The 25015-nt window shown below is 48.9% G+C and overlaps 1 protein-coding gene across 11 annotated transcripts in view; it reads left to right on the top strand.

The window, feature by feature from the left end:
• ZNF516 (zinc finger protein 516) overlaps window positions 1–25015 on the top strand; it is a 114611-nt gene that overhangs the window by 63938 nt on the left and 25658 nt on the right. For all 11 annotated transcript variants that reach the window (XM_084779381.1, XM_084779382.1, XM_084779377.1 and 8 more), the window contains exon 2: window positions 1096–3030. In XM_084779381.1, coding sequence (XP_084635507.1) covers window positions 1254–3030 — 1777 coding nt within the window. In that variant the 5' untranslated portion in view covers window positions 1096–1253. The remainder of the gene's footprint in view (window positions 1–1095; window positions 3031–25015) is intronic.

Genomic DNA, 25015 nt, shown 5'->3' with positions numbered 1-25015 from the left:
TAGTGTTTTGTAAAATTCTGCACATATGAGTTTCCCCCTCCCCCTTTCTCTCTCTGTGTGTGTTTGTGTCTCTCTCTCTCTGTCTGTCTCTGTCTGTCTGTCTGTCTCTGTCTGTCTGTCTCCCCCTTCCCCCCTCTCTCTGTGTCTGTCTGTCTGTCTGTCTGTCTGTCTGAACGTCACACCGTGCTCTGCACTGGAGGTAAGCATATAGGCTATCAGGGTTGGGTGGCTGTCATGTAGTGTAGGGCCTCTCATTCTCTGGTGGACAGATAGGTGCGGAGTGGAGTGAGCACATTGTGTGATGATGTGTGGACCAAACGGGGCTTGGATGCCATCTTTTGGTCCTTGTTAGGGCTGGGCTTTGAATCTGACCCACGGGGACGCAGTGGATCAGGAAGGAAACCACACAAGCTTTCGGTTGAAGGCGTTCTTCCTGGAGTCAGGCTTGTGGCTGGAGCTTGGGATCTCTCTGAATACATGTGAGTGAGGAGTCCTTGTGGGAAGGAAACTGTAGGCCGGGCCAGCTCCTCGCGGTAGCATGGTTTGTGCTTGCCCTGTGACAGCACTGTACACGTAGCCTAGATGGGGGGTAGCTGCCACAGGGGCTCTGGCTCCATGCCCTCAGGCGCATGGGTGTTTCTGCTCTATGTCCTTGTATGTTTGCCTCCCCAGCATTGAAACCAGGAGCTTGCTTTTTAGCTACTGTCAGCTGTTAGCATCCGAGACTCAGGGACTGTGGGTTTGGATTCAGCCAGACTCAGCCTCCCATCCTCTTCCACTCTTCTCTGTCGCTTCCTGCCTTACATCCTCCTGTGTGGAAGCCCACTCCTCTCCACGCTTCTATGAGGAAACATGGTTCTGTAGGGTTTCTTAAAGATTTACTCTTTTGGTGGAGGTGGGGTAGAAGTTACTTATCTTAGCACAGACTGCTAATTACAGGCCTTTAAAGGGGCAGGTGCATTGCCATGAGCACCTTTCCCTTTACTTCAGGCTGGTTGGTTTTCATGGTGGACTATGCAGAAACTGACCACAGGCAGTACCATGCACGCAAATACACAGGATGCTGTATTTACAGTGTTTCCATCTCTGTTACAGGTGTTTGCTGCCATCTGCTACGTCACAGAATATGCACCCGTTCATCACCGGTACCCCTCTCCCCACTGGGCAGCAAGAGCCCCTCTGAAAATGGAGAGATAAGACTCAGCTTCAGACCCTCACGACACAAGGCTGTGCCGTGACACCGCGCCGTCCTAATGGACCGCAGCAGAGAGGCCGAGATGGAGCTGAGGAGAGGACCCAGCCCACCGAGGGCGGGCAGGAGCCATGAGGCAGACGGGGACAAGGCTGCATGCCACAGCTGCTGCATCTGCGGCAAGAGCTTTCCCTTCCAGAGCTCCCTGTCACAGCACATGCGCAAGCACACGGGGGAGAAGCCCTACAAGTGCCCCTACTGTGATCACAGGGCTTCCCAGAAGGGCAACCTCAAGATTCACATCCGCAGCCACCGCACGGGGACTTTGATTCAGGGTCACGAGCCAGAGGCGGGCGAGGCTCAGCTGGGAGAGATGCGCGTCTCCGAGGGCCTGGATGGGTGTGCCAGCCCTACCAAGAGCACCTCGGCCTGCAACCGCATGCTGAACGGGGCTGTGCCGATGGACGGCAGCAAGATCCTGCTGAGGAGCAGCCGCAAGGAGGTGGAGGGGGTGGCCGGGGCCCAGGACGACGCCGAGGCTGCTGTGCAGTGCTCTTTCTGCAACAGCCGGTTTCCACGCAAGAAGGACCTGGAGCTGCACGTGCACCAGGCCCACAAGCCATTTAAGTGCAGGCTGTGCAGCTACGTCACCTTGCGGGAGGAGTCTCTGCTGAGCCACATCGAGAGGGACCACATCACTGCACAGGTGCCCAATGGCAGTGAGGCCTGTGTGGAAAACGGCAAACCAGACATAAACCCCGGGGAGTTCCCGTGCGAGGTGTGTGGCCAGGCCTTCAGCCAGACCTGGTTCCTGAAGGCTCACATGAAGAAGCACCGGGGTTCTTTTGACCATGGCTGCCACATCTGCGGCCGGAGGTTCAAAGAGCCTTGGTTCCTCAAGAACCACATGAAGGCACATGGACCCAGGTCAGGAAGCAAGAACAGGCCCAGGAGTGAGCTGGACCCCATCGCCACCATCAACAATGTGGTGCAGGAGGAGGTCATCGTCGCCGGCCTGTCCCTCTATGAGGTCTGCACAAAGTGCGGGAACCTGTTTACAAACCTGGACAGCTTGAACGCCCATAACGCCATACACCGCGAGGTTGAAGCCAGCCGGACACGAGCCCCGGCTGAGGAGGGGGACACAGAGGGCCCCCTGGACACCAAGCAGTTCTTCTTACAGTGCCTGAACCTGACACCGTACGTGGCTGGTGATGTTTCCCCCAGTGGGCAGGCTGGACGGCGGGTGGCCGAGTTGGACCCCGTCAACAGCTATCAGGCCTGGCAGCTGGCCACCAGGGGCAAGGTGGCTGAGCCGGCCGAGTACCTCAAGTACGGGACATGGGATGAAGCGCTGGCAGGGGATGTGGCCTTTGACAAGGACAAGCGTGAATATATACTGGTGAGCCAGGAGAAACGCAAGCGCGACCAGGATGCCCCTTCTGCCCAGGCCCCCCCCAGGAAGAGGGCCAGTGTACCTGGGGACCCCATGCTTCCTGGCCACCTAGACCCCCGGCCAGCCTCACGCCCCAACCGCAGGGCCGCGGCCACCACCGGCCAGGGCAAGTCCTCTGAGTGCTTCGAGTGCGGCAAGATCTTCCGCACCTATCACCAGATGGTGCTCCACTCCCGAGTGCACCGCCGTGCGCGCCGTGACAGGGATCCTGAAGGGGACAGGGCAGTGCGTGTCCGCTGCGGTTCACTCAGCGAGGGCGATTCGGCTTCCCAGCCAAGCAGCCCTGGTTCAGCCTGCGCCATTGCTGACTCGCCAGGCTCCGGCCTGGCCGAAGAGGTGGTGGATGAGAGCGGTGAAGAGGCTGTGCCTGAGCCCGCTTCAGGTGAGTTGGTGTGCTGGGGGCGGGGATCAGGGTCAAGTAGCCCATGTAGCCCTTTGCCCAGCTGGCTGTGGACCCAGGCAGTGCTGCTGGAGGATGCATCCTCAGGTGTCCCTATGCCCTTGTGCCTGGTTCTGGCTCTGGCTGAGTACAGTATCCAAGTGGCCTGCACTGGGCATCCTGCACCTAGTGGGTCCTGGAGGTGGCGCTCGGTTCTTCTTGTCTCTCCTTTTTGTTGCACACAGAAGACACTACATATAAATACTAGAGACATACACATACTTGTTCATGTACAAGCAAGTACACATGCAGATACACAAACACATGTACACATGTGTGTATCAGATATATACATGCGACACACATTCGTGGAACCATGCCATACATAGTGTGGTGGTTTGAAAGAATGCCCCATAGGCTCATATATTTGAATGCTTTGTCATCAGTGAGTGTGGCACTTTTTGAAAGGATTAGAAGGATTAGAAGGTGTGGTCATGGAGTGCATGTGGCCTTGTCACTGGGGTTCCAGGTGGCGGCAGCTTCTTCTTCTTCTTCTTCTTCTTCTTCTTCTTCTTCTTCTTCTTCTTCTTCTTCTTCTTCTTCTCCTTCTTCTTCTTCTTCTTCTCCTTCTTCTCCTTCTTCTCCTTCTTCTCCTTCTTCTCCTTCTTCTCCTTCTTCTCCTTCTTCTCCTTCTTCTCCTTCTTCTCCTTCTTCTTCTTCTTCTTCTTCTTCTTCTTCTTCTTCTTCTTCTTCTTCTTCTCCTTCTTCTCCTTCTTCTCCTTCTTCTCCTTCTTCTCCTTCTTCTCCTTCTTCTCCTTCTTCTTCTTCTTCTTCTTCTTCTCCTTCTTCTCCTTCTTCTCCTTCTTCTCCTTCTTCTTCTTCTTCTTCTTCTTCTTCTTCTTCTTCTTCTTCTTCTTCTTCTTCTTCTTCTTCTTCTTCTCCTTCTTCTCCTTCTTCTCCTTCTTCTCCTTCTTCTCCTTCTTCTCCTTCTTCTCCTTCTTCTTCTTCTTCTTCTTCTTCTTCTTTTCTCTCTCTCTCTCTCTCTCTCTCTCTCTCTCTCTCTCTCTCTCTCTCCCCCCCCCCCCTGCTTGTGCTCAGGGTGTGTAGCTCTCAGCCTACATGTCACATGCTCCTCCCTGTGGTACTGGACTAAAGCTCTGAGACTGTAAATGCTTTCTTTTACAAGTGTTGCTGTAGTCATGGCATCTGTTCACAGCAATAGGACAGTGACTAAGATAGACAGGCACTGAAAACACACATACACAGGCACACATGCATATAAAAAACATGAGCATGCACATATGTACACATCACATATTCAGGCATACCCTATATCTACAAATACACACTTATTCTGTACAAACAAGCACATGTACATATACACAAACATGAACATGCATATGTCATACAGACATGGGAACACTATACATGGAGACCCCAGACAGATGGAAAACACATGCATATACAAAAATATGCATGTGCACACACATGCAAGAGAGCACAAATAGACACCAAAATACTCATGTATACTTGCTAATGTACAGACAAGCACACATGCATATGAATACATAAACATGCATGCATTGTAATGCATGCATGAATACACACATGTAAAGATCATAAACATAGAGTATAGTCATAGTTGTACAGTCATACACACTCACATATTTATTGCTCCAAACACATGCCATGTGCTTGTTCTTGCACGCAGACACATGCACATGCATGAGCACACACACACTTTCACACACACACTTTCACACACACACTTTCACACACACACTTTCACACACACATGCACATGTGTGAGCACACACACACTTTCACACACACACTTTCACACACACACATGCACATGTGTGAGCACACACACACTTTCTCTCACACACACACAATACACGCTAATATGCACACACTTTCTTCCTTCACTCTTACTGCCAGACATCTGGGTAGAAGACTAGTTTAGAATGTCTGCGTAGTTATAATTAATCTCTTTGGATTCAGGTAATCCTGCAAGTTTAGAGACTGTTAATTGGAACAAGTTTCTTTCCAAATGGCAGCCACAAAAACATTTCTGGATCCCTGGCTTGACCTTTCACAATTTTCCCAGTTTTAAAAGAAACATTAAGGGGCTGGAGAGATGGCTCAGCGGTTAAGAGCACTGCCTGCTCTTCCAGAGGTCCTGAGTTCAATTCCCAGCACCCACACGGTGGTTCACAACCATCTGTAGTGGAATCTGATGCCCTCTTCTGGTGTGCATGAAAACAGAACACTTATATACATTAAATAAATAAAAGAAACGTTAAGCATTTGGTGTTGCCTTTGTTGTGCTGCTGTGGGCGTTTGGCCCTGAGGACAAGGCAGAGCTTGAGGTGTGACCTGTGGTTGCACACCACCAGGGGGCTCTCTGCTCTTGCAGCCGTTGGCGACCGTTCTTTCACTTGAGGTTGGGTGCTCGTGGGCAGAGGAGCCCAGTGCTGTGTCTGCAGTGAGGGAGAGGCCAGGCGGAAACAGCAGTCACCTTCCTTCCTAGGGGCCAGACTGAGTCTAATTATTAGGCTTATGCAGTGTGCTGCCAGGCTCTCTGCTGTGCTTAGGCCCACAGAGGCGCCAACACTGGACACAGAAGAGGTTTCTTGAGCCCCTTGCAATTCTATGTGGAGTCTTAGCCCCTGCAGGGACTGGAGTACCAGGACCTTGTGCTGCCAGCCAATGTCTTTGCTCCTGTCAATCACCTCGGGTAGGGGGGCAACAGGTGCGTGGTGAGGGGCTGCTCTTTGCCAAAGTGCTTCTGCGTTCTTCTGGCCGCTTACGGTGCAAAGCCTGGTGAGCCAGTGGCTGCCCTCGGTGACCTTTCAGAACTTTTAAGCCCCTTTTTTGTTTGTACACCTATGTATTTTACTGACAGTGTTCTAATAATAGTGACTATTTTGTAATGTGGATGTTTGGTCAAATCTTAGGGAAGCCTTGTATCTTTTTTTTCCACTGAAGAAGAATGCTTTGCTTTTGTAGTGTTGGAGGCCTATCCTGTGGCCTTCGCAGTTGTAACATCAGCACTCTCCCAGTGAGCTGCAGTGCCACTTGGACTCACTCTGTAGCTCAAGCTGCCCTTAGACTTTTAATCCTCCTGCCTCAGCCTCCTGAGTAGCTGAGATTGACTGGCTTCACCTTCAGGCCAGCAGGACACAAAGCAGCTGAATTTTGCCCCCATCCATTGTGAGGAAGTCAGATGATTCCTTGTGAGCTAATCCAGAGGCCCTTCAAAGGCAGGCAGCTGCTGAGCCAAGGTGAATTTTTCTTTAAAGAGGTTTTTAAAAAAACCACTTTAAAAGAATTACACGTGTGTGTGCCTGCTTGTCCATAGATGCGCATAGAGTCCATCCCCTGATGGCTGTGGCATCCCCGGACTCTGGGGCTGAGTGGCTGTGAGCTCCGCCCTGTGTAAGAACAGCATGCGCTCTTAGGCACTGAGCTGTCTCTGCAGCTCAACTGAAAAACGTTGTTCTTTGGGTTTCTTAAGTACCAGAGACACTGTTTTCCTTTATACAAAACTGTGTGAATTTTCTTTCTGAAGGTATTCTTTTTGATCCGGGCATGGTGGTGCATGCCTGTAATCCCAGCACTCGAGAGGCAGAGGCAGGCGGATCGCTGAGAGTTCGAGGCCAGCCTGGTCTACAAAGTGAGTCCAGGACAGCCAAGGCTACACAGAGGAACCCTGTCTTGAACAAACAAACAGACAAACAAACAAACAAACAAACAAAAAACCCAGAAACAATAACAACAGCAACAACAAAACAAAACAAGAAGTATCCTTTTTGTCTTGTTTTCAGACAGCGTCACCCTGCCCCTGAACTTAGCATGAAGTGTGGGTAAAGCACCTAGTTCTCAGGCCTCATCTCCTCAGTGCTGGGGTTATAGGCTTGTGCCACCACAGCAGGTGTATGCTTTACTGGGTATCAGACCTCAAGGATTTGCACATGCCAGACAAACAACTTGATCACTGAGCTAAATTTCTTACACACACACACATTTATTTACATTATTATCCTATAATAGCATATCATATTTGAATTTAACACAGGAAAAGAGAGGAACTTATAACTTTGTAAGAAAGGAGAGTGATTGATGTTGCTTGGAAGTGTAACAGTGCTAAGGAGTCTTGTGGATCTTCTGAAGGCACTGTGACCCCAAGGACAGTGTCTTCCCACATGAGTGCCCAGTCAATGTATTAGCATCAAGTCATGGGGTCTTGGCTATTGCTGAAGGAGGCAGACATGTCACGTGACCACATCATGTGAGTACTCTCACTCTGAAAGGATCTGCTGAGGCTTTTGGACCAGCAGATTTGGAAAAGAAACTATTGAAAGCTGTGGTCTGCATGGCACCCCTTTCTGCTCTCTCCTTAGACTCTGCACAGAGCGTTGGGAAGTGCTCATGCATCTTGCTGTTAAGGTAGCAGGTCTTTAGCAAGGCGTTTTATATTCCCATAGTTATCGATGGAATGCCTGGGTCTGACTGCTAGAGCACGTTTGCAGAGACCAGGGGCCCAGAGAAGGCTACTCCCTCAGAGAGAGCCAGCCTGACGTAGCTGCAGCTGAAATTGCCTTCAGATCTCTGCTAATTCTACTAAACCCACCTGTGCTGTACTTTACTTGAAGAGCAGTTGGGGCATCCAGGAGTTGATGCTGTTTTCTGGCTTTGCCTGTAGGAGGCTGTCTGGCCATAGTGGTTTCTTCTGAACATGAGCTGAACCAGGCAGCCATCATGCCCAACACACGTGTCAGAGTGACACTGGCTAAGAGCTACTGAGCTGCAGCTGTTGGAAAGTGACTTGGCGCAGGTAGAAGCTGTATATTTGATGACTGTGGAAATTTATATTTTTAATTAAGAGAGGTACAGGTATATATAAGTGTATAAAACCCCAATATATATATACATATATACATACATACATACATATATACATACACACACATATATACATACATACACACATACACACATATACATACATACATACATACATATATACATACACACATATATATATGTATGTATATATGCACAGCCAGGAGCTCAGAAAACCATCACTTTGGATGTATAGACCTCAAGTCATTGGGTTAGAAGGACTTCCGGTTCAGAGCATGTCAAATGACAAGTGACTGACAGCAGCTGAAGGAGTTACAATAGAATTAGTTACAGGGGTCCTCTTCTCCTCGGGTGCGTTTGGAGTCTGGCTACCCTGACCTGCAGTGGCTGAGCTGAGAGGCTGGACCTGGACGGGCGGCCCAGTGCAGCTCTCACAGGCATTTGGCATGCATGTCCTCTGAAGCAGCTAGGAGCCTGCTGTGCGTACCCCGGTTCATGTCTCCTTACGGTGGACCCGTGTCTTATGGCACCTGCCTGCTGCAGTGCCTGCCTGTGTGTGCTCATCGGATCGGCACGGGTTGGATGCGGTGAGTGTGTTTAGTTACAAATAGCCAGTGGGAACCTCTCCTGCCAAGTTCTTGTTTGATACTGAAATGCAGCCATGTTCTCTCCAACCCATACACTGTCTCCCTCTACCAGTTTAGACACAGGCGTACAGATGCTCCAGCCACTGAACTGTCTCCCAGTCTGCAGCCCTGCTCTTTAAGGAAAGCCTGCTGCACTCGTGGGTAGTGCCAGGAGAATGCCTAATGATGGGAACTCACTGTGATTGGCTTAGAGCCTTTGGGCGGAGCCTAAAGCCTGTTCCCATCAGGCAGCTTCACCCCTTGGCTGCAGGGACGGCTGTAAAGCTTGGATGTGCACTTTGTCCCTTGGTGCCATGTGTTCAGAGAAACCCCTATGTCTGCATCAGATCCCTGGGTGAGCCCTCCCAAACCCCACAGCGCTTAGGACAGGGCAAGGCTTTCCCTCCCTGACTGGCCTCACTTCCTCCTCATGGCCATGGCTCAGGCCGTGTCCCTCAGCTTTGTTCGTGTGGGAACTTGAATTATTTATTAGGATTGGATTCTGAATGCTGGTCAGTGTTTTGTTATGTGCTTATCTCTGGTCCAAGTTCTTAACTTTTTATTTGCAAGTTTAGGGTTTTGGGGTGGGAGTGTTTCTAAAATAATTTCATAGGATGTGCTGGATTTGATTTGAGGCTGGTTTTCCATGAGAGCTTGTGGTATAAGCAAAGTGTATAAGCTTTGCTTATACAATTTGCATACATTTCTGCACATTAAAAAGATTAACAGGCTAGTGGTGGCACAGATCTCTAGTCCCAGCATTTGAGAAACAGACACAGGCGGATCTCTGTGAGTTTGAGGGCAGCCTGGTCTACAGAGTGAGCTCTAGGCCAGCCAGGGCTACCTAGGGAGACCCTGTTTCCAACAAAACAAAACAAAATACTAACAAGAAACCCAGAGAGATTGAAAGGGAACTAATACTATGACCAGAAAGTAGTACTTCCTTTTGGACTCTGCTTGGTCTTGTGTGCATGGCTAATGTAGTAATACAGTGTGAGAGGCGGCCCAGGATCCTGCGTTATTTACAGAGGGAAGCCATTGACTTGAAAGAACTATTTTCACAGATTAGTAAGACATTTGGGCTGGCTGTTAGCTGCCAAATATGTTCCTGTAAAGACGTGCCAAGTCTGGGTGTTACTCATGTGCTTGCTTTAACTCTAGAATAATTACTTTCAGCAGTCATGAATAAGCTGGGTTCCAGGCTTAACGTGAATACTGGTTTCTCTTAATAACCTAATTGGTTATTGAAATGTGGTGTGTGAATTGGCAACTCAGGGCTGTGGTCTGCGAGCATGTCTCCTATAGAAAAGTGCATATACACAGGAATCTGACACCAGAGACCAGATGAGAAAGGCAGACACCTTGCCTCATAATACAACTTAGTTTTCCGTGGTTGAGTCCAGTGTAAATCCATAGCAACAGTTCACAAAAGGACTGACAGTTGGAGAGTATCTTTACTGTTGATGGCACGGCCAGGTTTTTACTTCCTCTCACTTACAAAGGGGTTAGGACCAGTGGGACGGCTTAGTGCGTAAAGGCCCGCGACACCAAGCCTGAGCGGAGTCCTTGTAACCCGCACGGTGGAAGGCCAGAACCAGTGCCTACAAGCTGTCCCTCTGACTTTCACACCCGTGCTGCGGCAGCATGTATGCACCCACACACATTGAATAGACGGGGGTTAAAGAGAGAGGAATCTAGGTGCTGTTAGCTTCTGAGAGCCAGCAACATGGCTCACCATGGCATTGAACTAGGAAATGGTAGGAGCATGGTGAGACCTTCTCATGTGAAGAAACATCAGGGGCCGTCCCCTTCTCCAAAATGTCGACGTACAAGTGCAGGGGTCGGCTCCCACGTCACATTGAGCACCAGCATGGGCCTGTGCTGCCGAGGAGAATCAGCAAGTTGACCAATGAACAGGGCAGGGAGCCTCACAGTTCAGGCATGGGGGAAGTAGTTTGGATGTGCTGGCTGGACTGAGACGGGAAGCTGGAGGTAGCAGCGGTGGTTTCTGTGGCAACAGTCAGTATGCTGCCGATACAGGTTCCCTCTGTCGGTGTGAGGTTCTGTGCACCAGGAGTGCAGGGATGGGTGATGCCTGGGTCTGAGCAGCTCTGGCTGACCCTGGATACCTTGGCACCCTGCTGTCCTGGCCGACATCCTGGTTTGTGGAAATTGTTTTGTTTGAAGGTGAAGGTCAAATAATATTGGATGGTGCTGCTGGTGTTTAGAGAGGTTTGAGCCAGGAGCCCCTAGAGACGCTAGAGCCTGGTCCTTTCTGGTACCCACGGCCTGCACTTGCACAGTGGTCATAGTCATGGTCTAGCAGCAGCATCTTCATCCTGTATCATTCTCTGCTATCCCTGTGCATCTGCTGTCACTGTGCACTCATTCACGCCCGCTCCTGGACCCTTTGAGGCCTTCTGCCTGGGTTCTGTCCTGACTGGCTTCCCTGCTTGATGTTTTGTTGCTCTGTGGTGGGAGAGAGTCTTCTGACAAGATTAGGGTCTGCAAGCCCATGTTTCTGAGTGAGGACTCTGCACTCCTCACCAGGCACACATGTCCCTGAGTGTCCCAGCGATGAAGACGGAGGACAAGGGAGAGCCTAGCCCCTGCTCACCTGTGATGCTGCCTCTTGTCCAGGTGGCTTTGGGTGTGTTGGGAAAGATGGGAAGAGACTCTGGCCTGGACCCACCTCTGGCACTGCAGCTGCTTTTAGAATTCTACTCACTCACTCTAGTTTAACGAGTCGTTCGTGACTGTGCGCCATCCCTGAGCAGTCCACATTGTGTTCACGTTCCCGGGCAGGAGGCAGTCTCCCTCCGCTGGCTTTGTTGAGGCTCCTCACATCTTCAAATGCGTTCATGTAAGGATGTGCTCACATACACCTGTGTGTAGGCTTTGATACTCCAGGAGACTGGTCTGTTTGTCTTGCCTCTGAGCCTGTTTTCAGTGTCTCAGTGTGCCGTAGGGAATCTTCTGTGTGGGCAGCTCAACCCCTGCCACACTTCCAGACTGCCGCAAGGTGTAACGAGAGGGCCGGGAGGTGACAGTGCGGGGAGGTAGTGCTTATTGCACTGGGTAGGTCTAAGAGTTCCAGTAAAAGCCACCTGTTGCCCCAGCCTTCAAGAGGCAAAGATGCACCGAGCTTGGCAGTGCACACCTTTATCTCAGCACTGGGGATGCAGAGGCTGGCATATCTTTGTGTGTTTGAAGCCAGGCCCATGTAACTGAGTTTGTTTCAAACAAACAACAACAAAAATGAAGCAGAGCCAGGATCCCTGGGGCAAGCTGGATAGCTAGAGTAGCCAAATCCTGGAGCTCTGGGCTCAACAAGGGAGTCTGCCGCAGAAAACCAAGTGCGAGAGGTTACGGGAGGACAGCGGGTGTCAGCTGAGGACTTCTGCACCATACAAACACTCAGATGCACATAGCAACTACCACAACACACACACACACACACACACACACACACACACACACACACACACACTTGCGGGCGAGCGCGTGAGTACTACACGACACTGCTTCATGTACTTGCCTAGGTGCTGCTCTGTGGTCATTGTGCTGCAATGCAGCTCATGAGAACACTCAGGTGTCTTCCGTTGGTTGAAGCTTTTTAGTAAAGTTTCTGGGTTGTGGGGTTTGCACCACTTGAACTTAATACTTGTCACGTTCACCATCCTGGCTTCTTGTGTCATGTCCACAACACCCCAAACGAAGCAGTTGGAGGAAGGAAGTGTTTATTTTGGGTCATAGTTTGAGGCAGAGCCTGTTATGGCTGGCCAGTCAAGGCCCGGAGCTTAAAGCAGCTAAATGTCCACAGCCGGGGAAGAGAGCAGTGAGCGCTGGTGCTCAGCCTCCTTGACAGCTCCTTCCTGCACAGTCAGGGCCCAAGCCCAGGTTTTCAAACGGTGCTCAGCCCAGGGAATGGTTCTGCCCGCTTTCTGGGTAGGCCTTCTCATTCTCAGTTAAACTAATTAGGGTAATCCCTCTTTCGCATGCCCAGACTTTATCCAGCCCTACATAACCCCGCCCAGGTATGCACAGAAGCTTGTTTGCTAGGTGATTGTGGACAATCTCAAGCTGATGTCAACACTAACCATCACCTCCACCACATCATCACCAAATACACCACCACATACATCACCTTGTACATCACTGTATACATCGCCATATATATATAATATCTCACCATATATGACACCATATGTATACACCACCATATACACCACCACATACATCACCTGTACATCACTGTATACATCGCCATATATATAATATCTCACCATATACAACACCATATATATACCACCATATACAACACCATATATATACCACCATATACATCACCTCATATATTACCACATACATCCCCATATACCTGACCATACATATCACCATACATACCATCATATACACCACCATGTACATCACTACATACATCACCATGTACATCACTACATACATCACCATGTACATCACTACATACATCACCATGTACATCACTACATACATCACCATGTACATCACTACATACATCACCATGTACATCACTACATACATCACCATGTACATCAACATGGGTGTGTATATTTATTTTCTCATACTCCCAAGAATTCAGAGTTGGTTAATATTTTCAAGTTGCCTGTCTGCAGAGAGAGAAGTGGTATATTAAATTGTTTTTGATGTTCATTTTCTGACTTTTGTGAGTATGCTTTAATGTTTCCTGGCCTTTGTTCCTTGTTCGTGAACTTGGAGACCGCACCCTTTTCTGTGTGTGCTCCAGTAGGACCTGAACTTAGAGTCTCCTGCATGGCAGGCAAATGCTCTACCACTGAGCTGTGTCCTCGCCCTGGTCTTTTGCCTTAAGTATTGGAGGTCTGAACATTTATCTCGTGTGTTTCAGGCATGTTACTTATGAAGTCTTTTATTGTGAGAGTTCCGTGGTCAGAGCTGTCCAGTTTCTTTTTATTGTCTTTGAGGTTTTCCATATAGCTTAGAGAGACATCTTTGTCCAGCTGTGAAAATATTTTCATTGAGTAAGTCCGACTTGGATCATTTCATTTTCTTCATTCACACAGCGTTAACTCACATGAAACCTTGTACACATTCTGTGGGGAACTCCTAAACTTTGCCTTGTTGATAGCTAGTGTACCCAACCTTTTCTTGTTTTGTTTTTCGAGACAGGGTTTCTCTGTGTAGCCTTGGCTATCCTGGAACTCCCTCTGTAGACCAGGCTGGCCTCAAACTCACAGCAATCTACCTGCCTCTGCCTCCAGACATGCGCCACCACGCCCACTGTGCCTGATCTTTCCTATTTGTTATGTGATCCTTTGTCACAGTCCCATTGTAGGTGCCTTGCCTCATTGATGCTGCTTGCCAACCTTGAGCATGTCTGAGGCTCAGGGTTAGACAGATTCTCAGGGCCATAGCAGTTATGAGTGTGGGAACCAAGCTCGACATAATGGTGGCCATTGTCAGTACTTACCTCACTTTCCTCAAGTTGCCCTGTTCCCTCCCTCCATCCCTGCTCTCCAGGCTGCTGCCTTGTGCAACCACCCTAGGAATGCTCTGCTCCGAAGATCAGATTTCTTTCCTGGAGATCCAGGGAAGCAGGCTTCATCTTTAGGGACAGTGTGTGTGTGGTCACAGCAGCTTCTGCATGCTTCTGGCCTGGAGTTGAGTGCGTGCAGTGCCTGCCTGAAGTCAGTTGTCCACACAGTGTGTTTGTCTTTGAAGTTGAGGTTGCCAGATTTGGTAAATAAAAATACAGATACTTGATTGAGTTTGGAGTTTGGATGAACATAGCTACGTTGAAAAAGCATAAGGACGTTTTCTGTTTTCTCAGAAGGGAGTGGGCAGGCTTCTTCAGGTACTGACTACCTCCGGCTTCCTCCAGTGTTCCAGAAGCTGTGATCTCCCAGCAGACTTCTCTGGGAATCAGTGCAGCTTTCAGTCTGTTCTTTGTTCTGGGGTATTGGTGACATCGTTGCTGTCCTCTTATGTGCCACACACAGACTAATCACATGTCCTCTTATGTGGCATGCACACACACTAATCACATGACCTCTTTTGTGCCACACACATACTAATCACATGTCCTCTTATGTGGCACACACACACTTAATTACATGTCCTCTTATGTGCCACACACACACTAATCACATGTCCTCTTATGTGCCACACACACTAATCGTATGTCCTCTTATGTGCCACACACATACTAATCACATGTCCTCTTATGTGCCACACACATACTAATCACATGTCCTCTTATGTGCCACACACACTAATCACATGTCCTCTTATGTGCCACATCCACGCACTAATCGTATGTCCTCTTATGTGCCACACACACTAATCACATGTCCTCTTATGTGCCACATCCACACACTAATCACATGTCCTCTATGTGCCACACACACACTAATCACATGTCCTCTTATGTGCCACACACACACTAATCACATGTCCTCTTATGTGCCACACACACACTAATCACATGTCCTCTTATGTGCCACACACACACTAATCACATGTCCTCTTATGTGCCACACACACACTAATCACAAGTCCTCTTATGTGCCACATCCACACACTAATCGTATGTCCTCTTATGTGCCCCGCACACACACTAATCACATGTCCTCTTATGTGCCATACACACTAATCGTATGTCCTCTTATGTGCCACACACACTAATCACATGTCCTCTTATGTGCCACATCCACACACTAATCACATGTCCTCTATGTGCCACACACACACTAATCACATGTCCTCTTATGTGCCACACACACACTAATCACATGTCCTCTTATGTGCCACACACACACTAATCACATGTCCTCTTATGTGCCACATCCACACACTAATCGTATGTCCTCTTATGTGCCACACACACACTAATCACATGTCCTCTTATGTGCCACACACACTAATCGTATGTCCTCTTATGTGCCACACACACTAATCACATGTCCTCTTATGTGCCACATCCACACACTAATCACATGTCCTCTATGTGCCACACACACACTAATCACATGTCCTCTTATGTGCCACACACACACTAATCACATGTCCTCTTACGTGCCACATCTACACACTAATCGTATGTTCTCTTATGTGCCACACACACACTAATCGTATGTCCTCTTATGTGCCACACACACACTAATCACATGTCCTCTATGTGCCACAGACACACACTAATCACATGTCCTCTTATGTGCCACACACACACTAAATCACATGTCCTCTTATGTGCCACACACACACTAATCACATGTCCTCTTATGTGCCACATCCACACACTAATCACATGTCCTCTATGTGCCACACACACACTAATCACATGTCCTCTATGTGCCACACACACACTAATCACATGTCCTCTTATGTGCCCCGCACACACACTAATCACATGTCCTCTTATGTGCCACGCCCACACACTAGTCATATGTCCTCTATGTGCCACACACACACACACTAATCATATGTCCTCTTATGTGCCCCCCACACACACTAGTCATATGTCCTCTATGTGCCACACACACACACACACACACACACACACACACTAATCACATGAACCAGGTGTCCATTGGGCCCCATTGGGTAACACACCTGCTCAGTATTAGTTTTTTCTGTTAAGAATGAACTTTTGGTTTTGGAAACATGAGGCCTGGTGTGAGGCCTTCTGCCCAGGAGGAGCTGTTGCCTTCCCCGTCTGGTGCTGTGGAAGATAGTCTTCCTGAGCAGAATTACTTCCTCTGCCCACATTTCTTTGATCATCTTGCATTTAGGATTTTCAGGAAGTATCTGCCATTTCCTGTGAAGTAACACTGCCCCTCCTTGTTGAAAGAGCTCTCACAGGGGTGTGTGTTCATGGACTGTGAGGTGGGGCTTTGCCCCTACGCGCCCCCTGGTGGCTGCTCTCTTTCTGTCTGGTGTTTTGCTGACTATAGCCTGACGGACAGATCACTTTTCTGGAACTTGGGTGTACCCCAGGACAGCCATGAGAGGCAGTGGGGGAAAGTTCAGTACCAGAAACAAAGTAAAACCGGCTGCAGGAGCTCAGAGGTCAGTGCATCGAGTCCTCCACTGTACACTGTACTCAATTTAACAGTTGTAGGAAACGATTATTGGTATTTTTCTCAGTCCAGGCCTGTTCTGTATTTCCATGCCTTACAACTGTTTATATATACCCTTTGAACAGTATGTATGGGTAGTGTTGTATATGTGTGTATGTGTGGTGTGTGCACATGTGTGTGTGCTTGTACCTGTGTACATGTTGGTGTAGAGGTCTTAGGTTCAGTGCTCAGTGTCTTCCACATTTATATATTTTTATTTTTTGGGGGGGATTTTATATATGAGAACTTTTTATACCATTGATTCCTTCTTTTCCCTCTTTCCAATTCCTTCTGTGCCTCCTTAACTCTTTCTGAAATTCAAGATCTCCTTAATTGATTTTATAGGAACCCTACGTTGAGAAATTTGGGATATTTTAGAAAGATTGTGGGTACTTTAGAGAGACTTTGAACTTTCAACTTTGGGTGTATTTTAAAGAGTCTGAACTTTTAAAGTGCTTGAATTTTTGATGATTAAGACAGCTGGGCGTGGTGGCGCACGCCTTTAATCCCAGCACTCGGGAGGCAGAGGCAGGCGGATCTCTGTGAGTTCGATGCCAGCCTGGTCTACAGAGCGAGTCCAGGACAGCCAAGGCTACACAGAAAAAAAAAAAAAGACTTTTAGGCTGTTTATGTTCTATACTGTGATAGTGCTATTAATGTGAGATCTTAGGGGCAACTAAGAAAGGCAAGTTTATGGTTTATTAGTGATATGTTTGGGTGTTAAGTTGATGAGGGGGTAATTATGTTGGTGAGATTTGTTTCAACTTGACACAAGCCAGAGTCATTCGGGAAGGGTTCTGGATTGAGAGAAATGCCTCAGCGAGGTGGCCTGTAGGCTACACTGATTGATGTGGTGGAGCCCAGCCCATTAAGGGTAGTGCGGCCCCTGAGCCATGGTTCTAGAGGCAGTGAAGGCCCAGCCAGCAAACAGCATTGCTCATGGCCTTTGTGTGTCATGGGTACATAGCCTAATATACACCAGACGGAATTCCATGAGATACAGGAAGTGCAGCTGTGGCTCATTTCGGGCAGCTGGTTGTTTGGGCGATGGGTTGAGCTGGGCTGAAGGACACAAAGCCCTGATGCTGCTGCAGGCCCCTCTCCTTGCTCACTGCCACTTCTTCCACTACCACAAGGAGGAAGCCATTTTATTTTCACTTACAGCAGGATGGTTCTGGCATCATCTGTTAATGGCACTGCAAGTACCAAAAGTGTCACGGATGCTAACGCTATTGTTCCTTCGTCTCTTGGGTTAGCACTGTTATATATGTTTAAAGGGAAAACAGAGATTATAATTACACTTAAAATGAAGTTATTGCTAAAGGGTTTTTGTTCTACTTTAATTCCTTTCCTGAATTTGGCGCTAGTCTAGCAAATATACCTTTACTTCTTGCTTGAGGCCTCAGACCAGCCCGTTTCAGTGTGACCAGGGCACACAGGGACAGTGTGTTCTGTGCCTGAAAGTGAAAGCCCGTGCAGAGTGCAGTTAGGGGAATCCAACAAAAAGAGAAAACCAAAGACACTTGCATTTTTACATTCTCAAACCTGCTTATTCCTCACTGCAAAAATTCCCAGTTGTTATAAAGCACGTATCAGGCAGAGAAAAGCTTAGGTCTACACGTGGAGACACACGCCTTTAATTCCAAACAAAGATAAAGTTAGTTTATAGAAGGAAGCACCCATGTTTGAAAGTGATGTCTAATTGAGTGGCAGAAAAGGTGATGAATCGGAGATGATTTGACAGAACAGGATATGCCTAACTCTCACGAGAAGAGAGAGGAAAGGGAAGCCACTTAAGAGGCAGTTTTACAGAGAGAGGAGGCAGTTTTACTGGGACAGTAATAGAGAGATGGGTTGCAGAGAGAGAACTCAAGTGAAGACGGAACAAGCCAGAAAATGAGAAAGATCCAGAAGACTAGAGCAAATTTCTGAGTTAGTTTGAGGCCAAGCAGAGCGATCCTGGGCCGAGAGAGAAGTCAGATTGAATAATTCAGCTGGGAGAAGAGTTTGAGCCAGAACAGCTGAGTTGAACCGGCCAGCTGAGAGCTCAGAAAGAACAAGTAAGGGTGAGCCCATTAAGCAGTACGTCTCAGAGGCTAAAACATTCTAGGCCTAGGTTAGATTGTACAGAGGCTAGAAGCTTCCAGGACTAGGCCTAGGTTAGCAGAAGGAGGCAGTAAGCCTCCTAGACAACAATTGAGCCAAGAGAATAAAAGTTACTTTTACACCTTTAAAAAAAAATTCCCAGTTGTTTCTTTCCTGTGGACTGAGAAAACTTCCAGCTTGGTAACCAGTAAAACTATGAGTTTGCATGTTTAATAGGTGAGCACCCTTGTTCTTTGACTATTTAAATATTATTTCCCATCAGCGGTTGAGGTGATGCTCACACTCATTAGCTCAGGCTTCCTGAAACTGGGGTTGAGGGGCAGCAGCAGTTCTGCAAAGGGAGCGACAGCTGCTCTGACATGGGGTGTGTGCTTCATGGGTCTGCGATAGCAAGACTCCAGCACACGGTTTCCTCTAACGTTAAGCCTGATGTCACAACCAACCTCATTGCTTCTCAGCTTTAAGTGGCCAAGACACTTCAGGTGTAAATTCCGGCCAAGACATGTCAGGTGTGAATTCAGACATGTTTTTGTGGAGGATGTCTTCATATGATACGCTAACGCGAAATAGTCTTGGCTTGCCCCCACTTACCTGTGTAAAGAGGCAGTTAGGAAACTGGACTCGTGTCCTGCAAAATTCCTTGGTGCAGACCAGCTAGGCCATAGGCTGGGTGAGGCAGGCGGGCCAGGCCGTCTTTCACAGCGTAAACTGAAGAGCCCCGTGTGACTGTGACGGATCCAGCTCCACGTTTCTTGGGTTCATGAAACATTGAAAGAGTTGGGCGGAGCACAGAGCCATGACTGTGCTCTCCTGTCCGTTACTCTCCAGGACAGGGAGAGCCTGTTCTTTGAAGTGGAGCTGAGGGACTGGAACCCTTGGTGGCTGCCACAGCCCGGCCTTCCCGGTTCAAAGCAGTGCACTGCCACCGCCGGCCAAGTTTCATTTGAGAACTTCACTGAGGTCCCCAGTGGCTGCAGGCTGCTGGGCATTGTGAGGCCCTTTTCCTTCCTGGCTGTTCCAGTCCTCTTGGCCCCATGTTCTCCTATTTATGGAAGACTTGGCTTGTGTATTGTGCTTGCCAAACTGAGAAGGGCTGAGGAGTTCTGCATCCATTTTTTTCTCCTTTATTTGCTTATTGACAACAGCCATAATTATAATTGAGATTAAAGCCACACCGCTTGCCCCTTTAGTGTTGGGGAGGGAGCCATGGGGGCACAGAGGCTGCTTTATATCTGGGCTCCACCAAGAAGAAGACAGCAAGAGAAAGAGTAAAGTGTTTGCCCTGATGGTTGCATTTGATTTGTTTACTTACTTTACTAGTCCTTGAGTCAGTCTCAGGTGCGGCTCAAGTGTTGGCTTGGGTCCTATAAAGGCCAGGTGCCTGGGCATCTGCGCTTAGACATTCAGATGAGGTGAGCTGCCATCTTCTGGAAACTGTTCCCTTTCTCTCTTGAGATTCACAAGAAAAATCACAGTTACGATTTCCTGACCTAACACTGGGCCTTGGGCGTTGTGGTCCCCTTACCAGTCAGCTCAGCTACCAGCCTGGTCAAGAACAGCGCTGTCAGTGGAAGGGAAGCTGACACAGTTGTGACCCTTTGGTTACAAGCACGCACATCCCCATACAGTAGAAGTGCCCCTGGCCCCTGCGGTCAGTGGCCTTCTGGCCTGGAGTGGTGAGATGTCCTGAGTCATTGCTCTGCCCAGATCATGCCGCAGATGGAGGGATGCGCTCAAAACCCTGACCTCGAGCAGCATCCTTCTTTCTGGGCAGGTGCAGGGTTGAGAGCACCCAGGGCCCCTTTGAAGCCCCATGGGACCACCCTCAGCTGCACAGGGAGATGTGAGGTTCCAGAGGGCTCATGGCCAGTGCACATAGCGGAAATGTCCAACTGCAATGTGCGGTGAGAAAGCTCATCTCAGAAACCCAGGTGGGGGTCTAGAAGACTCCTGAGGCTGACCTCTGGCCTCCTCAGTGGACGCCTGGGTTCACAGACCTTTGCTGAGCCCGGGCCTCCTGGCATTTGACATGAGTGTTAGCTTCACTGTCCAGAGATAAGTATGGACTGTGCTTCAGCTCAGCCCGTGTAGCACTTGGGGGTATGCCAGACTTCATCCAGAAAGTACACGCACAGGCGCACATGCACAGTAAGTGTACTCACGTTGGAGATGCATGGCTGCGTACGTGACTTTAAAGCCGCATGCTTCTAAGGTGCCACCGCCTCAAGTAATCCATTCTGCTTCTAGCACTTAAAATTGAAAATTTTATTTTATGTGCATAGGCCTTTTGCCTGCATGTCTGTCTGTATAGCACATGCTTGCAGTTTCCCATGGGGGTTAGAAGAGGGTTTCGGGTCACCAAGAGTAACAGAAGGTTGTGGCCCACCATGTGGTTGCAGGGAATCAGACCTTGGTCCACTGGAAGGGCAGCTAGTCTCTCTTAACGGCTGAGCCATCTTTCTAGCCCCTTTAAGTACTTTCTTTAAAAAAATTATTTTGGTGGAGTTGGAGTGATTGGGTTAGTTAATGAAAGAAGTATGACTCCATTCTCATTAATTAACTAATTAATTAATTAATTATAGTGATGAAGACTGGACTAGGCAGCTCCGGAATGCTAGGCAGAGCCTCATGCCCAGCCAAGTTAAGTCAACTTTAAATGTACACAAATGCTTTCTTTTTTTTTCCCCCTGAACCTGAATTAGTCGTGTGACATTTTAAGCAACTTTTGTAGTATTTCTGGATGCAGGTTCTGGCCTCTGCTTTCACACCCTGTCACCCTGGCTTCCCAGGGACCTCAGGTGTGGGTCTTATTCTTCAGTGACACTTGTTGGTCACGGAGTATCACTTCTTCAGCTCGGATGTGAGAACGACCCAGCAGGGGTTTCTTTGATTTTGATAATAAACTTGTCAGTGGAAGCTTTCCAGTCTACCAAAATCAGTCAGGGTCTTCCCACTCATGAGCTTTGTCTGTCGCAGCTCGGGTCAGAGCTGGTAGCGCTCCTGTGCATCGACAGGAAAGTCCAGCATGTGCTGACGTGATCCTGAGTGCGTGGTGTGGCTGCCTCGTGCTGGGATCTGAGTTGATCTCAGAACACCAAGAATCCCCATGTCAGGGTTGACAGGAGACGGCGACTGTTAAACTGCTGTACGTGTCAGGAGGGCACACACTGTTTCTACAAGGGCTCTGCTGTGCTGCGCTGGCACTGGGGACTGAAGGGATTTTTACTGTCAGCTTCAAATTTAACTTCCTAAGTTTTTGACATTGTAATTGGCAAAGTAACTGTGGCAGTGGTGGCATTTCCTGCAGGATCTTTTTTTCCCCCTCCTGATGGGTGTGTGTGGTGTATGTACTTGTTAGTGTGGGTGTGTGCATGTATGCATGCATATGCCTCTGTGTGTGTGTGTGTGTATGTGTGTGTGTGCGCGCGCTTCCATGTGGAGGCCAGTGGTGGTGTCAGGTGTCTGTCCTTGCTTGGGTTCTTCCTTTGCTGTTTGAGCTAACCTGCTCTTGCCTTCTTTTCCCCACAGCATTAGCTTATGTGGGTGCAAGGGTTCCAAACTCAGGTCCTCAGATACTGCTAGGATGATAAGGTTAAAATGTAGAATTTTATTAACTTTGAAAGTACATTTAAATGAATTTCAATAGTGAAACTTGCTGTCATTGTGTCTAATAATGAAAATTGATCAGCAGGGACGTCTAGCCTAGTATTTCTGATCTATAGAAAAGCTAGTTCCTATGATCACATCTGAGCTGAGGAAGTGGATCGCCACAGCGATGATCGTTCCGACCTTGGTGTCCTGAAAGCTTTTCTCGGTTGGTTTCCTTCTATTTAGATTGATAGGTGGGTGGGTGGATGGGTGGGTGGGTGGATGGGTGAGTGGGTGGGTGGGTGGATGGACAGTGAATGACCAGCAGACAGTGATGAATGGATGATGGATGGATGGACGGACATACATGTATCACACATACGCATGTGCATGCATGTGGATTCAAACCACCGTGGATTGAATATATTAAGTATATTATATCATCCTTCCAAGAGCAGTAAGACATGGCTGCCATCTCACAGCCTTCTAGAGAGTCTACAGCACAGAAGGATTGTGCAGCTACATGTAGATACTTAGCTATTTGACCTAAGGGACTTAAGCATCCGTGGACTTTGGTATCCGGGGTGGGGACTGGAGTCAGACCCCCATGGTGAATGAAGTGAATCGTTTGTGGTGTGTGCCTCTTAATTTTTAATTTTAATGGTGTTTTTATGGGCCCTGTGTCTCCTGGAGGCTGTGTAGATCTGGAGTTGCTTAACTTTTTTGTGTCTGTCTCGGGGTCACGATAGGGTAGGGTGATGTGGTCCTGTGCTCCGTGGCCTCTGGGGTCACTAGGCCAGCACCGTGTGAGCACAGCATTGGGCAGTAACCATTGTCTCTTCACCTCCATAGCAGCCTTGCTGTGGAGTGGGCAGCTTCTGGATCAGGCCGCCAGGGGCGGGTGCCGATGGCATCTAATAGGATGAAGTGGACTGCACCCTGGAAACTTACAGTATAGCTTGGGACACCTGATTGGTCTCTGGGAAACCATGACAGAGACCAGTGTGCACACAGAACAGAATTAAAAGAGCAGAGATGTCCTCAGGGACTGCCACTTCCTGTAGAGTTTTGAGACACTCTGAGAAGCAAACTTCTGTGTTTGTGACTTGTAAAGTTTAGATACCCAATAGTGGGCTGCCAATTGGAATAAAGATACACAGCAAAGAACTGGCTGTCTTCATTGAGATAGCAGAAGGCAGGAAGGGAAGTGCACCTCAATGAAGATTCCTGCAGTTACTACCTGGGCTGTGGCTGGGGGTGCAGGCTAGGGGGTAGGCTGTGGCTGGGGAGAGGGTTGTGGCTAGGGGGAGGGCTGTGGCTGGGGGGAGGGCTGTGGCTGGGGGGAGGGCTGTGGCTGGGGGGAGGGCTGTGGCTGGGGGGAGGGCTGTGGCTGGGGGGAGGGCTGTGGCTGGGGAGTGGGCTGTGGCTGTGGCTGGGGCAGGGGATGGTGGTGGGCTGTGGCAGGGGGTGCAGGCTGCGGGGGGGAGGGGTGGCTGGGGGTGCAGGCTGTGGTGGTGGGGGGGAGGAGGGCTCTGTGACTGCGAGGAAGCTCTGCTGGAGTCCAGAAACAGTCTCGGGCTGTGACTTGGGAAAATCTAAGTTTAAAGCATAACATATGGCCGTTTCTCTAAACAATGACACAGGCTCCCAGAGATCTAGTGTTTTGGTGAGCACCGAATCTAATCTGCACTTGGGAGACACAGGTTGTCTCTGCTGACCGTTGCTTCTGTGTGGATACAGAGTCCTGCTTCTCTCTATGGAGAAAATTGCTATCAGCAGGCTCCTCAGACTGTCTGCCTCCTAAGTCCTGGTCACACTGCTGCCTACAGCTCACTTTAGCCAAGGGCTAGTTCAGGTCTCAGGATCTCACCTGAGTCAAAGCTGCGTGGTGGAGCATTGACTGATTTTGCTTCATAAAGGAGTTTTTAAAAATACATTTTATTAATTTATTCATATTACATCTCAATAGTTAACCTATCCCTTGTATCCTCCCATTCCTCCCTCCCTCCCATTTTCCCCCTACTCCCCTTCCCTATGACTGTGACTGAGGGGGGACTTCCTCCCCTGTATATGCTCATAGAGTATCAACTCTCTTCTTGGTAGCCTGCTATCCTTCCTTTCTCTGAGTGCCGCCAGGCCTCCCCATCCAGGAGACGTGGTCAAATATGGGGCACCAGAGTTCGTGTGAAAGTCAGACCCCACTCAGCTGTGAAGAATGTCCTGTCCATTGGCTAGATCTGGGTAGGGGTTCGAAGTTTACTGCACGTATTTCAGTGCAGAATTCTACCAGACCTTCAAGGATGTGCTAATACCTATACTCTTCATAAAGGAGTTTTAGCCTGGGGTTGGGAGCTTAGGCAGCAAGTGCTCAGAAGTGTGATGCCCAGAACAACTCGGGGCCTTTACAGCTAGTGCAAATACACAGACAGTGCCGAGGAACAAGTCGGGCTGACCCAGCAAGTTCTGTTTAAACAGAGTGGGAGGACTCTGGGCATATCCGGGTGCTGTGAACCCTCCCCTCCTCCTTCTTCTCTCCTGTGCCTCTAGATGTGCCCCGCACCCATGCTGAACAGCTTGTTCATGTTTGCTAAAGTGAGGCACTGAGGACCATCTGCCAGGAGAGGGCGACCTCATCCTAGTCGGTGCACTCACATGGAACTGATT

The sequence above is a fragment of the Acomys minous genome (assembly GCF_964271855.1).
Source record: "Acomys minous genome assembly, chromosome: 4".
NCBI classification, from domain to species: Eukaryota; Metazoa; Chordata; class Mammalia; order Rodentia; family Muridae; genus Acomys; species Acomys minous.
The sequence above is the reverse complement of the archived record's forward strand: the minus strand, read 5'-3'. Positions and strand labels throughout refer to the sequence as shown.